Source organism: Somniosus microcephalus, chromosome 4 (assembly GCF_052327205.1).
Source record: "Somniosus microcephalus isolate GS21.2 chromosome 4, FLI_Smic_1.0, whole genome shotgun sequence".
NCBI lineage: Eukaryota > Metazoa > Chordata > Chondrichthyes > Squaliformes > Somniosidae > Somniosus > Somniosus microcephalus.
The window spans coordinates 29436874-29451647 of record NC_140990.1 but is presented as its reverse complement, the minus strand read 5'-3'; the positions used below and the strand labels follow the sequence as shown (position 1 = coordinate 29451647).

Sequence of the window (14774 nt, the reverse complement as noted above, 5' to 3'; positions counted from 1 at the left end):
ATTACACTCAGTCCCTTCATCCATGTCATTAATATAAATTGTAAATAGTTGAGGCCCCAGCACTGATCCCTGTGGCACCCCATAGTTACTGATTGCCAACCGGAAAATGACCCATTTATCCCGACTCTCTGTTTTTGGTTAGTTAGCCAATCCTCTATCCATGCCAATATATTACCCCCAACCCCATGCACTCTTATCTTGTGCAGTAACCTTTTATGCGGCACCTTATCGATTGCCTTCTGGAAATCCAAATATACCACATCTACTGATTCCCCTTTATCCACCCTGTTTGTTGCATCCTCAAAGTGCTGGGTCCCCAACTCTTTACAATCTATATTAACGATTTGGAGGAGGGGACCGAGTGTAACATATCAAAGTTTGCAGATGATACTAAGATGGGAGGGAAAGTAGTGAGTGAGGACATAAAAAACCTGCAAGGGGACATCGACAGGCTAAGTAAGTGGGCAGAGATTTGGCAGATGGAATACAATACTGGAAAGTGTGAGGTTATGCACTTTGGCAGGAAAAATCGTAGAGCAAGTTATTATCTTAATGGCAAGAAACTGGAAAGTACTGAAGTACAAAGGGATCTGGGGGTCCTGGTGCACGAAACTCAAAAGGTTAGTATGCAGGTGCAGCAAGTGATTAAGAAGGCCAATGGAATGTTGGCTTTCATTGCTAGGGGGATAGAAATTAAAAATAGGGAGGTATTGCTTCAGTTGTACAAGGTATTGGTGAGACCGCACCTGGAATACTGTGTACAGTTTTGGTGTCCATACTTAAGAAAGGACATACTTGCTCTCGAGTCAGTACAAAGAAGGTTCACTCGGTTAATCCCGGGGATGAGGGGATGGACATATGAGGAGAGGTTGAGTAGATTGGGACTCTACTCATTGGAGTTCAGAAGAATGAGAGGCGATCTTATTGAAACATATAAGATTGTGAAGGGTTTGGATCAGGTGGATGCGGGGAGGATGTTCCTGATGATGGGTGAAACTAGAACTAGGGGGCATAGTCTTAGAATAAGGGGCTGCTCTTTCAAAACTGAGATGAGGAAGAACTACTTCACTCAGAGGGTGGTAGGTCCATGGAATATGCTGCCCCAAAAAGCTGTAGAAGCTACATCATTACATAAATTTAAAACAGAAATAGACAGTTTCCTAGAAGTAAAGGGAATTAAGGGTTACGGGGAGCGGGCAGGAATTTGGACATGAGTCTTGGTTCGGATCGGTCATGGCCCTGTGGGTAGCGGTGCGGGCCCAGGGGCCGTGTAGCCTGATCCTGCTCCTATTTCGTGTGTCTAATTCTGTTAGATTCAGGAGATGGTTCTGTGATAGTAGATTGGCGGTTAGGATCAGATCAGCCATGATCTTATTGAATGGCGGAGCAGGCTCGAGGGGCCGATTGGCCTACTCCTGCTCCTATTTCTTATGTTCTTATGTTCTTAAAGAACTCCAGCAAATTTGTCAAACATGATTTCCCTTTAATAAAACCATGTTGACTCTGTTTAATTGTATTATGATTTTCTAAATGTCCTGCTATTACCTCCTTAATAATGGATTCCAGCATTTTCCCAATGACAGATGTTAGGTTAACTGGCCTATCATTTCCTGCTTTCTGTCTCCCTCCTTTCTTCAATAGTGGCGTTACATTTGCAGTTTTTCAATCCGCTGGGATCTCTCCAGATTCTAGGGAATTTTGTTAGACTACAACCAACGCATCCACTATCTCTGCAGCCACTTTTAAGACCCTAGGATGCAGGCCATCAGGTCCAGGGGACTTGTCGGCCTTTAGCACCATTAGTTTGCCCAGTACTTTTTCTCTAGTGATCGAGATTGTTTTTGTAGTGTATGTGCCTTTAAGAGCCCCCTGTGTACTGTAATGCCGGTAATGGCCACTCGGGCTATATAAGCCTGTATATTGTGTTGTATCAGTTAGTTCACCTCCAGACTTTGTTCAGTAAACACCTGTGAAACCAACTCCTGCCTTCAGTGTCTCTATTAACACACGGACAAAAATTTACCTTGTTGACTGACCATCAACCCCTCATCTCCATATTCAACCCTAAAAAGGGTGTTCCCATTATGACAGCGCAAAGGCTACAGAGGTGGTCCCTTTTTCTAGGGGCACACCAATATGACATAGAATACAAAGGATCAAAACAGCATGGGAATGCTGATGGTTTATCGCGCCTACCGTTGCCAACGGTAGAAGAGGCACCTACAGTAGACCCAGTGGAGATGTTCCACTCTACCATAGTCGAATGTCTACCAGTAACAAATTCTGCCATTGAAAGGGAAACGAGAAATGACCCGACTCTCTCACGAGTCTACGATTTAACAGTGAAGGGATGGTCAGCACATGGCGAACCACTGTTGCCAGCATTCTCGCAAAGAAGAGAACAGCTGTCAGTGTGCCGAGGAACCTTGATGTGTGGATCCAGAGTGGTGATTCCACCCAAACTCCGGGATAAAGTTCTAAAGGAGCTTCACGAGGGGCATCTGGGTGGAGTAAAAATGAAGAACCTAGCCAGGGCGTTTGTATGGTGGCCAGGTATCGATGGAGACATCGAAGAAATGACCAAGAGCTGCCTAGGATGCCAGAAGGTCCAAAACACTCCACCACAAGCCCCTCTACATCCATGGGAGTGGCCCTCATCTCCATGGCAAAGGGTACACATCGACTTTGCTGGTCCATTTATGGACTCAATGTTCTTAATCGCGGTTGATGCACACTCCAAGTGGCCGGAGGTAATAAAGATGTCCTCCACCACCACGGAAAAAACCATCACAGTATTAAGGACCATATTTGCCAGGAATGGGCTGCCTGAACAGATAGGTCAACAAGTTTTGGCCCGGGACTACCGTACCGAGAAATGGCAGCCTGGAACTATTTGCACACGACTAGGACCGCTGATGTATACCGTGGACATTGGAGAAAGCATAATAAGGCGCCATGCTGACCAAATCATAGAGTCATCCGAAAAGGGACAACCTACACCACAACTCTATACGCCTAATGATGAAGTAGAGATACCCATAGTATCTACCTCCGATCCTGTGATACTGGAACCAGATGAACCTGACACTGGCATTCAAGCCGAATCAGCCTTGCCAAAAGAACCTACTACACCACCAGAAACTACTACACCACCGAGGCGTTATCCGGACCGAGTCAGGAAGCCTCCAGAGAGACTGACTTATAATTGATTAACTGCAGCAATGTGTAGATTATTGTTCTTGTAACATGTAATTAATGATTACTTAAAATATTATGTACTGGTTGGCTAAAAGGGGAGGAATTGTAGTGTATGTGCCTTTAAGAGCCCCCTGTGTACTGTAATGCTGGTAATGGCCACTTGGGCTATATAAGCCTGTATATTGTGTTGTATCAGTTAGTTCACCTCCAGACTTTGTTCAGTAAACACCTGTGAAACCAACTCCTGCCTTCAGTGTCTCTATTAACACACGGACACAACAGTTTTAAGTTCCTCCCTCCCTATAGCCCCTCGATTATCTATTATTATTGGGATGTTTTTGGTGTCTTCTACCGTGCAGACCGATCCAAAATAATTGTTTAGAGTCTCTGGCCTAGAAATTCAGTTGGGCGCGCCAGCCGTTAGCACCTTAGGGGGAGTAGATCTCGAGCGCTACGCGCTTATCGCCCGGGCGCAGAGCGATCTGCGCCTCTCCCCAACTTCAGGACACATTTAGCGCCGGCGCAAAGTCTTAGCGCACGCCTTGCTGCGCGCGCAGATCATGACGTCATTTAATAGTGCAACGCCCTTTGTGCGCCCCAAACCGGAACTTCACTCGCGCCAGCCCATTGTGCGCTGGGTGTCCCGAGCGACTGTGAAGTGGAACGGTACACAGGCCAGCCGGACCGGGGGGAGCGCTAATTAAAGGGCACTTACCCAGCAGTATAAAGGCCAGCCATTTTGCAGCATTCACTCTTGTGCAACGGTTTTTTGGACAGAGACCAAGGAGGAGAGTTTACTGGTTTGGACCAACACTTGGACAGGTATTTTTGGCTCAGGCCAGAGCTTACCAATTATCTTAGCCTTCATTCAGAGCTCAGTGTTTGCCAGCATATAATGGGGGCTGCATTGGGTGGCAACGCTGAATTTCAGCCTTATGCCAGAAGGGCTTACAGACGCCGTGAGAGAGTGGCAGCCCTGGCTAGACGCAGAGGGGGCAACAGGCGTCGCCAACTGAGGCCTTACCCACGCAGGGTATACCGCCAGCAGACCTCCTATCTGACCATGTCTGCCGCGATGTGTGTTAGGAGGCTGCGATTCCGAAGGGAGGTGGTTACAGACATCTGCCGGCTGCTTCAGAGAGATCTGCAGCCACAGCTGATGCGCAGGACGTCTCTGTCGGTGGCAGTGAAGGTGACGGTGGCTCTCAACTTCTATGCCTCCGGCTCCTTCCAATCCGCTACTGGGGACATCGCTAACATCTCCCAGTTCGCCGTGCATTGCTGCATCCGCCAGGTGACCGAAGCCCTTTTCAGAAGGAGACATCAATTCATCTCCTTCCCCATGACCCTGGACGAGCAGCAGCAGCGTGACGTGGGGTTTGCAAGAATAGCGGGCTTCCCCATGGTGCAGGGCGCCATTGACTGCACGCATGTGGCTTTGCGGGCACCTCTTGAGCATGCCGAGGATTACCGCAACCGGAAGGGCTACCATTCCCTCAATGTACAGCTGGTGTGTGACCACAGGCAGCGCATCCTAGCTGTCAATGCCCGCTTTCCAGGCAGCAGCCACGATGCCTTTATCCTGCGACAGACAACTGTGGCTGACATGTTCCAGGCACAGCCTCCCCCAAGAGGATGGCTTATCGGGGACAAAGGCTATCCTTTGTGTACCTGGCTCATGACCCCGCTCCGCGCGCCCACGACCCCTGCTGAAGAGGCATACAACGAGAGCCATCAAGCGACGAGGAGCCTCATAGAACAAACAATCTGCGTGCTCAAGCAACGGTTCCGCTGTCTCGACCGCTCCGGGGGAGCCCTCTAGTATTCGCAGGATCGAGTCTCCCAATTCGTCGTCGTTTGCTGCATGCTGCACAACCTGGCTATCCACAGGACTCAGGCACTGCCACCTCACGTTGGACCACCACCTCAGGAGGAGGAGCAGGAGGAGCATGAGGACGACGAGGACGAGGAGTACCAGCCCAGGAGGGACGCACAAGGTTCAAGGGCCGCCCGTCGTCGGCTTATTGAACGTCACTTCTAGGCCCCCTGTCAGGGAATGGCTTGTGCCAATGATAGAACATGATTGCAGCCGCTCCGCAAGCCCTCAGCCGGTTAAGGCAACAAACACTTCAAAGATCAAACATGGACAATGTGAATAAATAAAATGCTTTATTGTACAAACTCTGGGCCCTTCCCACATGAAAACCAAAAACAGAGGAAACCCCCAAAAAATACTCAAACACATTACTCGCTCCCACAACCTGGGGAGGATTAACAAAATAGGGCAACTAAAATGGCCGTCATTCTCGGCCTTCGTCCAAAACAAACATCACATCATCGGCCTTCAAAAAACAAACATCCAATTCTCGGCCTCAAGAAACAAACACAAATGGCCACACATTCGACTATTTGGCCCGCTAGGGCGATGCCTTGGCCATCTTTGGGTGGCCCCTGCCCGCCCTGCTGCTCCGCCTCAAAGTAAGGCCATTGGCTGCTGCAAGGCTGGGGGCAGGCTCCTGAGGGGCACATGTCGTGACGGCAGATGCCCTTGGGGGTCGGCCTAGTCGAGGTCTGGCCGTCGAGCGGCCGGCTGTTGATTGCTGCAGCTGTGGCTGGCCAGCATCAGTCGCTGCAGCAGCTCCTGGCAGCTCCACTGGGGGAGTGGCAGTGGCGGCTGGAGGAATGGCGGCAAGCTGGCGGATGGCAGGCGCTCGCTGGTCGCCTGAGACACTGGCACTCGCCCGGGCCAGCACTGCAGCATGCGCACCAATCTGCCGAGGGACAGACCGATGTGCTGCTGCAGCGCGCCGGGTGCCCTGGCGATGCCTGGGTGACACAGCGAGTGTGGCAGCAGTGAGTGCCCGTGTTGACCTGTTCACTGACCGCAGCAGAGCAGCCAGTGACTGGACGGCACCACTGATCACCTGGCCAGTCGCTGAAAGATCTGCCCGGTATTCCGCCTGACTGGTGGCCTCTAAAGGCCTGAACTCAGCCACACTCCGAGAGAGGGAATCGATGGACTCAGGCAACCGTGCCACTGCCGCCATGAGCTCCGTGTGCCGGCGCTCCGAGTCCGCGGACAAGTCTTCGAGGCATTCCATCTCCTCAGTGAAGAGCATCTCCTGACTGGAGGCCGGACTCTTCCTCTGGGGAGAAGGCCGCCGAGCTGGCCGACCCTTCCTGCATTGCTGGAGGCCGCTGGGCCCAGCAATTGGACTCCCCTCTGACTCTTCCCCCCTCTGGGGCGAAGGCCACCGAGCTTCCACCCCCCTCCCGCCTTTCTGCAGCCCGCAGGTCCCAGGAGCTTCCCTCCCCTTCGACACTTCCGCCACGCTGCCCTCCAGGGAAGACGTGTCCCCTACATTGGCCTGGGTGGCCGCGGCTGAACGTTCCCCTGATGGGCCGCCTTCCTCTTGCTCCTCCTCCTGCTCCTCTTCGGAGGGTCTGTCACTGGCAAGTTCAGGTCCTCCTCTTGACCATCTGAAAGCAGGAAGGCACAAGAGTAGCTTTAGAGTGAGGAGAGGGCGTCAGTGCGGGATGCATGAGTGGTGGCATTCAGCGCATTGGTCGGGCAGTGGCAAAGGATGTAGATCTGATGCGCAAGTGGGACGAGAGAGGTGCAAAAGGTGATGTCCTTACCATTGCTTCCCAGTACAGGGTCGGCATCTCCGCATGCAACGGGCCCAATCACCCGGCCACCCATGAGGCGCTCCACGCGATGTTGCAGGTCGGTGAGTGGCTGGATATGGGGTCGTCCTCCCCCGGTCGCAGTCCGGCTCTTACGATTATTCGCCAGCTTGGCCTGCAAGAGAAAGGACGGCCTCTAAGTACAGTGTGTCGCCGTGATCTTGTGTGCACTGCCTCCCATGGTGGAATAGCCTGGCCAGTGTGTCGCCGTGATCTTGTGTGCACTGCCTCCCATGGTGGAATAGCCTGGCCAGTGTGTCGCCGTGATCTTGTGTGCACTGCCTCCCATGGTGGAATAGCCTGGCCAGTGTGTCGCCGTGATCTTGTGTGCACTGCCTCCCATGGTGGAATAGCCTGGCCATGTGTCGCCGTGATCTGGTGTGCACTGCCTCCCATGGTGGAATAGCCTGGCCAGTGTGTCACCATGATCTGCTGTGCACTGCCTCCCATGGTGGAATAGCCTGGCCAGTGTGTCGCCATGATCTGCTGTGCACTGCCTCCCATGGTGGAATAGCCTGGCCAGTGTGTCGCCATGATCTGGTGTGCACTGCCTCCCATGGTGGAATAGCCTGGCCAGTGTGTCGCCATGATCTGGTGTGCACTGCCTCCCATGGTGGAATAGCTTGGCCAGTGTGTTCAGTGCAGAATGTGCAATTGATGCTCATGCCTGTGCCATAGCTGCTGGATGAAGGCTGGCCATTAGAGCTTTCAGGTCCCTTTGCCCATAATGTGAGGTGCACATGCAAGGATGAGGAGGTCATTGGAAAGGGTACTCACCCTGACAATGCGTGTGAGGTCATTTAACTTTTTGCGGCATTGGGCACCGGTCCTGGGGACGTCGCTGTTGGCTGACAGCTTGCTGGCGACATGCCTCCAGGCTCTCCCGTAGACGCGGACCGTCGCCTTCTTGCCATTGTCCGGGTACAAAACATGGCGCCTCTTCTCCACAGCAGCAAGCAGCACACTCAGATCACGCTCTGAGAAGCGCTGCGCACGTACACGGGCCTTCTCCATGTCTTCAGGTGCTATTTGGGTCCAGCAGCAGTGTTCAGGCCTAGCTGGAGGGCTCCACTATCCAGGGCGTGGCAGCAGACACAGTCGACCCTTCCCCCTTAAGAGCTGGTCGGAGCCAGGGTGTCTGCTGTCAGTCACGAGATGGCCGCACCTGCACTGCGCCCGGCCTCGGCGCTATCGATCACCACCTCTGGCTTAGCGCCCAAAGAGAGGCGTCCAACAGCAGTTTTAGCGCTCGCCCGAACTAGTAGGGCGAAGCTAATGAATATCGGAGAAGTGGCCTAGATTTGGCGGCGGACGCAAACTTTAGCGGACGCCCCACTTTAGCGCCCCAAAAGTGGCATCAATGAATTTCTAGGCCTCTGTCTTTTCTCTATTTCCCATTATTAATTCCACAGTCTCATCCTCCCAGGGACCAACGTTTACTTTAGCTACTCTCTTCCTTTTTATATACCTGTAGCTCTTACTGTCTGTTTTTATATTATTTGCTACTTTACTCTCATACTCTATCTCCTTTATATACCTGTAGAAGCTCTTACTGTCTCTTTTTATATTATTTGCTACTTTACTCTCATACTCTATCTTCTCCTTTATATACCTGTAGAAGCTCTTACTGTCTGTTTTTATATTATTTGCTGCTTTACTCTCAGACTCTATCTTCTCCTTTATATACCTGTAGAAGCTCTTACTGTCTGTTTTTATATTATTTACTACTTTACTCTCAGACTCTATCTTCTCCTTTATATACCTGTAGAAGCTCTTACTGTCTCTTTTTATATTATTTGCTACTTTACTCTCATACTCTATCTTCTCCTTTATATACCTGTAGAAGCTCTTACTGTCTGTTCTTATATTATTTGCTGCTTTACTCTCAGACTCTATCTTCTCCTTTGTATACCTGTAGAAGCTCTTACTGTCTCTTTTTATATTATTTGCCACTTTACTCTCATACTCTATCTCCTTTATATACCTGTAGAAGCTCTTACTGTCTCTTTTTATATTATTTGCTACTTTACTCTCAGACTCTATCTTCTCCTTTATATACCTGTAGAAGCTCTTACTGTCTGTTCTTATATTATTTGCTACTTTACTCTCAGACTCTATCTTCTCCTTCTTTATAATTTGTTTAGTCATCCTTAGCTGGTTTCTAAAAATGTCCCAATCCTCTGGCCCCCCACTAATCTTCCCAACATTGTTTGCCTTTTCTTTCAATTTGATACCTTCCTTAACTTCCTTAGTGGTGCATCCTTCTTGTAGAGCCTTTCTTTCTCACTGGAATATACCTTTGCTGAGATTTATGAAATATCTCCTTAAATGTCTGCCACTGCTGATCTACCGTATTACCCTTTAATCTATTTCCCCAGCCCATTTTAGCCAACTCTGTCCTCATACCCTTGTAATTGCCTTTATTTAAGTTTAGGACACTAGTTTCAGACCCAAGTTTCTCACCCTCAAACTGAATGTGAAATTCTACATCCAGGCCTGGACCATATTCATTTCTGACAGTTGGAGTTTGTTTCTGCTGATCTTAATAACCCCAATAACTGGGCTGGAGTTTAATATTCTGGATAGATGTCAAATAAATCAGCTTTGTTTCAAACACATTGTTGTAGATTTTTCTCTTTCCCACCTGAGTGTTTAGCATCACCTGACTGGAGCTCAGAAAGGACAATCTGGGGGAGGATCGTACGGCGGGAACAGAACTCCAGCCTGGACACAGTCCTTCAGGGCCACACTGAGAGGGGAAAACGGCACTTTGGTCTCTATCGTCTTCTCAGGTGAATTTCTCATGTGTGTTCAGGATGATTTTCTGCAACAATATGTCCTAGAACCAACAAGGGGACAGTCCATGTTAGATTTAGGAATGTACCAGATTTAGTGAACAGCCTCACTATGAGTGAACATTTATCTAACAGCGATCATAACGTGATCGAGTTCCACATAATGTTTGAAAGGGAGAAATGCGAAACAGCTACTAAGATTCTAGTGTTAGTTCAGGGCAACTTCAACAGGATGAGACAGAGACTGTCCACAGTAAACTGGGGAAATCTGTTAATGGGTAAAACAACAGATGATCAGAGGGAGATGTTCAAAAAATAATTTACGGTGATACAGAACCAGCTTCTACCCCCGAGGGGCAAGAGCTCTACTTACCAAAAAACCCCAGCCATGGACGACTAAAGAGAGAAGGGACAACATCAAACTAAAAGAACAAGTACACAGAAATACAATAAATAGCACAAATCATGGTGATTGGGAGAAACACAAAGAACAACAAAGGGTGACAAAACAGAGAGCAAGAGCTACAAAAAGGGAGTATGAAAAGAAACTTGTAAGGATTATCAAACTCAACACAATTTTTATTACAATTACATTAGGAAAAAGAGGGTGGTCAGGAGCAATGTGGGCCCCTTGAAAACTGATAATGGTGACATTATAAATGATAATAAAAAGGTGGACATGTTGAATAATTATTTTGTGTCAGTATTTACAGAGTGGAAGAGGATAGCATGCTGGATATCCCAAGGAAACTAATATTGAATCAGGGACGGGGACTCACCAAAATAACAGTAATGAAGAAAATAATGGCACTAAAGAGTAACAAATCCCCAGGACCAGATGGTTTCCAAGCCAGGGTTTTAAAGGAAGTAGGTGAGAACATTGCAGATGCCCAAACTATAATCTTCCAACGTTCTCTTGATTTGGTAACCATTTCATCAGATTTGGAAATTGCGCATGTCACTCCGCTATTTCATAATGGTGAGAGAGGGAAACCAGGGAATTAGAGATCAGTTAGCCTAACATCTGTTGTTGGGAAATTACTAGAGTCTATAATTAAGGACAGGGTGACTGAACACCTTGAAAATTTTCAGCTGATTAGAGAGAGCCAGCATGGATTTGTGAAAGGTCGGTCATGCCTGCTGAACCTGATTGAATATTTTGAAGAGGTGATTGAAGTAGACAGGGGAATGTCTATGGATGTTATTTATATGGACTTCCAGGAGGCATTTAATAAAGTCCCTTATAAGAGTCTGTTTGCTAAAGTTGAAGCCCATGGAATTGGCTGAGTAGCGGGAGACAGAGAGTGGGGATAATGGGCAGGGACTCTAATTGGCAGGATGTGACTAACGCTGTCCAGCAAGGATCTGTGTTGGGGCCTCAACTATTCACCATATTTATTAATGACTTAGATGATGGGATAGAAAGCCACATATGCAAGTTGCCGATGACACAAAGATAGGTAGCATTGTAGGCAATGTAGATGGAAGCATAAAATTAGAGAGATATTAATTGATTAAGTGAATGGGCAAAACTGTGGCAAATGGATTTCAATATAGGCAAATGTGAGGTCATCCACTTTGGACCTAAAAAGGACAGAACAGAGTACTTTCTAAATGGTGAAAAGCTAAAACAGTGGAGGTCCAACGAGACTTGGGGATCCAGGTACATAGATCATTAAAATGTCATGAACAGGTGCAGAAAATAATCAAAAAGGCTAATGGGATGCTGGCCTTTATATCTCGAGGACTAGAATACAAGTGGGTAGAAGTTACACTACAGCTATACAAAGCCCGGGTTAGACCACACCTGGAGTACTGAGAGCAGTTCTGGGCACCACACCTTGGGAAGGATGTGTTGGCCTTGGGAGGAGTGCAGCGTCGGTTTACCAGAATGATACCTGGATTCCAGGGGTTAAATTACAAGGAAAGATTAAACAAATTAGGGTTGTATTTCCTGGAATTTAGAAGGTTAAGGGTTGATTTGATTGATTTCAAGATATTAAGGGGAACTGATAGGGTAGATAGAGAGAAACTTTTTCTGCTGGTTGGGGAGTCTAGGACTGGGGGACAGAGTGTAAAAATTAGAGCCAGCCCTTTCAGGAGTGACGTTAGGAAATACTTCTACACACAAAAGGTGTTAGAAGTTTGGAACACTCTTCCACAAACAGCAGCTGATGCTCGGTCAATTGTTAATTTTAAATCTGGGACTGATAGATTTGTGTTAACCAAAGGTATTAAGGACTATGGGGTAATGGCGGGTATATGGAGTAAGATCTCATTGAATGGTGGGCAGGCTCGAGGGGCTGAACGGTGTTATTAACATCCTGTTCCTATATTGCCAAGCTCTGGAATTCCCTCCATAAACCTCTTCATCTCTCTTTCCTACTTTAAGATGCCCCTTAAAATCTACCTCTTTGACCAGGATTTTGGTTACCTGCCCTAATACAGGAAACTCTTTGGTATCCGGCACCGACGGGACCGGGATGGTGCCGGTTGATTAAAAATTCCAGATGACGGAGAGGGTTATCTACCAAGGCTATTTTTAGCAAACAAAAATTTAAAAAAATCAAGAAATGTGCAGTATACAGTAATTGGGTACTCACCTACAGAATGTTGTGTTAAATGGATGGTAGAAGATGCTTGATTTAGTACAGTACTGCCAGTTGAGGGTAATCCATAACTCTTTAATTACTTAACAGTAAAACAAAACTTATACAGTAAACAGAAAAATGGCGGATCGGAAGAGACTACCGGCAGCGTGGGAGAGTCAGACTCCTGTTATTGAGGTGTTCCGACTTCCGATAGCGTCAAGAGTTTGGAGAACTACCCCCACTGACTAACTCGGCCACCGCGGGAGACTCGGACTCGGCAACATTTCCGGTTATTGAGGTGTTGTTTTCGGAGTGTGAATTTTGTTGGTTAATAGCGAATTCTGGATATTTAGGTGCCGTTTAAACAAGAGTTTCCTGTATCTCCTTATATGACTCACTGTCAAATTTTGTTTGAAAACGTTCCTGTGAAGCAACATGGGATGTTTTATTAGTTAAAGGCACTATATAAATGCAAGTTATTGTTGTTGCCTGTGACACCAAATCCTGTGACCATTTACACTTTGAGACCAAATCCAGGGACCACTTACACTGAGACACCAAATCCAGGTGATTATAAATGGGAATCAGAGAGCCTCGGTATGGGGAATGGTCATGGTGGTGAAACCAGCTCCATTGAGGATGAAAGGTGGGTAATGGATAAAGATATGATGGTGGAATCAGATGGTGATTGGTGGGGCCTGGTGACAGGTTATTGTCAGGAGCCCTTTTCAGGCAGGCCGATGATTGGATGTAATCTGCACAATACCTGGATCCGCCTGTTCTTGTCCCCATATCCCAAAGTCTAATGTCCCTGATGTCTGTTTCTGTGAGAAATGTCGAGATGTGAAAGAAGGGAGGAAATCAGGCTCGGGCCAGAAAGAAGGTTCCATGAATGAACAATTCATGAGGCTCTTTTGTGACTCGTCTGTGTGAGGTTCAAAAACATGAAATGAAAAAGGACGCGTCTAGTGACACTGGCGTTGTCAATAGTGGTTTGTAAACTTAATCACCAACTCCTAAGCCTAATATCCTATCGGCTACCCCCAACCACTAACCCCAATCCTGATCACTAACCCCAATCCTAACCAATAACCACGAACCCCAACCACTAACCCCAATCCTGACCAATAACCACGAACCCCAATCCTGACCAATAACCACTAACCCCAATCCTGACCAATAACCACGAACCCCAATCCTGACCAATAACCACGAACCCCAATCCTGACCAATAACCACTAACCCCAATCCTAACCAATAATCACAAGCCCCAACCACTAACCCCAATCCTGACCAATAACCACTAGCCCCAACCACTAACCCCAATCCTGACCAATAACCACTAACCCCAATCCTGACCAATAACCACTAACCCCAATCCTGACCAATAACCACTAACCCCAATCCTGACCAATAACCACTAACCCCAATCCTAACCAATAATCACAAGCCCCAACCACTAACCCCAATCCTGACCAATAACCACTAGCCCCAACCACTAACCCCAATCCTGACCAATAACCACTAGCCCCAACCACTAACCCCAATCCTGACCAATAACCACTAACTCCAATCCTAACCAATAACCACTAGCCCCAACCACTAACACCAATCCAAACCAATAACCATGAGCCCCAACCACTAACCCCAATCCTAATCAATAATCACAAGCCCCAACCACTAACCCCAATCCTAACCAATAACCACTAGCCCCAACCACTAACCCCAATCCTAACCAATAACCACGGGCCCCAACCACTAACCCCAGTCCTAATCAATAATCACAAGCCCCAACCACTAACCCCAATCCTAACCAATAATCACAAACCCCAACCACTAACCCCAATCCTGACCAATAACCACTAACTCCAATCCTAACCAATAACCACTAACACCAATCCAAACCAATAACCACGGGCCCCAACCACTAACCCCAATCCTAACCAATAACCACTAGCCCCAACCACTAACCCCAATCCTAACCAATAACCACTAACCCCAACCACTAACCCCAATCCTAACCAATAACCACTAGCCCCAACCACTAACCCCAATCCTAACCAATAACCACTAGCCCCAACCACTAACCCCAATCCTAACCAATAACCACGAACCCCAAACATAGAAACATAGAAGATAGGAGCAGGAGTAGGCCATTCGGCCCTTCGAGTCTGCTCCGCCATTCAATGAGATCATAGCTGATCATCCAACTTCAGTACCCTGTCCCTGCCTTCTCCCCATATCCCTTGATCCCTTTAGCCTCAAGAAATATATCCAACTCTTTCTTGAATATATTTAATGAACTGGCCTCCACCGCCCTCTGTGGCAGAGAATTCCACAGGTTCACCACTCTCTGGGTGAAGAAATTTCTCCTCATTTCAGTCCTAAATGGCTTACCCCTTATCCTTAGACTATGACCCCTGGTTCTGGACTCCCCGGCCATCAGAAACATCCTTCCTGCATCTAGTCTGTCCAGACCTGACAGAATTTTATAGGTTTCGAT

At 47.9% G+C, this 14774-nt stretch overlaps 1 protein-coding gene across 1 annotated transcript in view; it reads left to right on the top strand.

The window, feature by feature from the left end:
* Nucleotides 1-13271, top strand: part of LOC147118504 (uncharacterized) — a 44484-nt gene extending 31213 nt beyond the window's left edge. Inside the window, exon 3 of the mRNA XM_085983924.1 lies at nucleotides 13206-13271. Coding sequence (XP_085840050.1) covers nucleotides 13206-13271 — 66 coding nt within the window. The remainder of the gene's footprint in view (nucleotides 1-13205) is intronic.
* Nucleotides 13272-14774: the final 1503 nt, after the last annotated feature.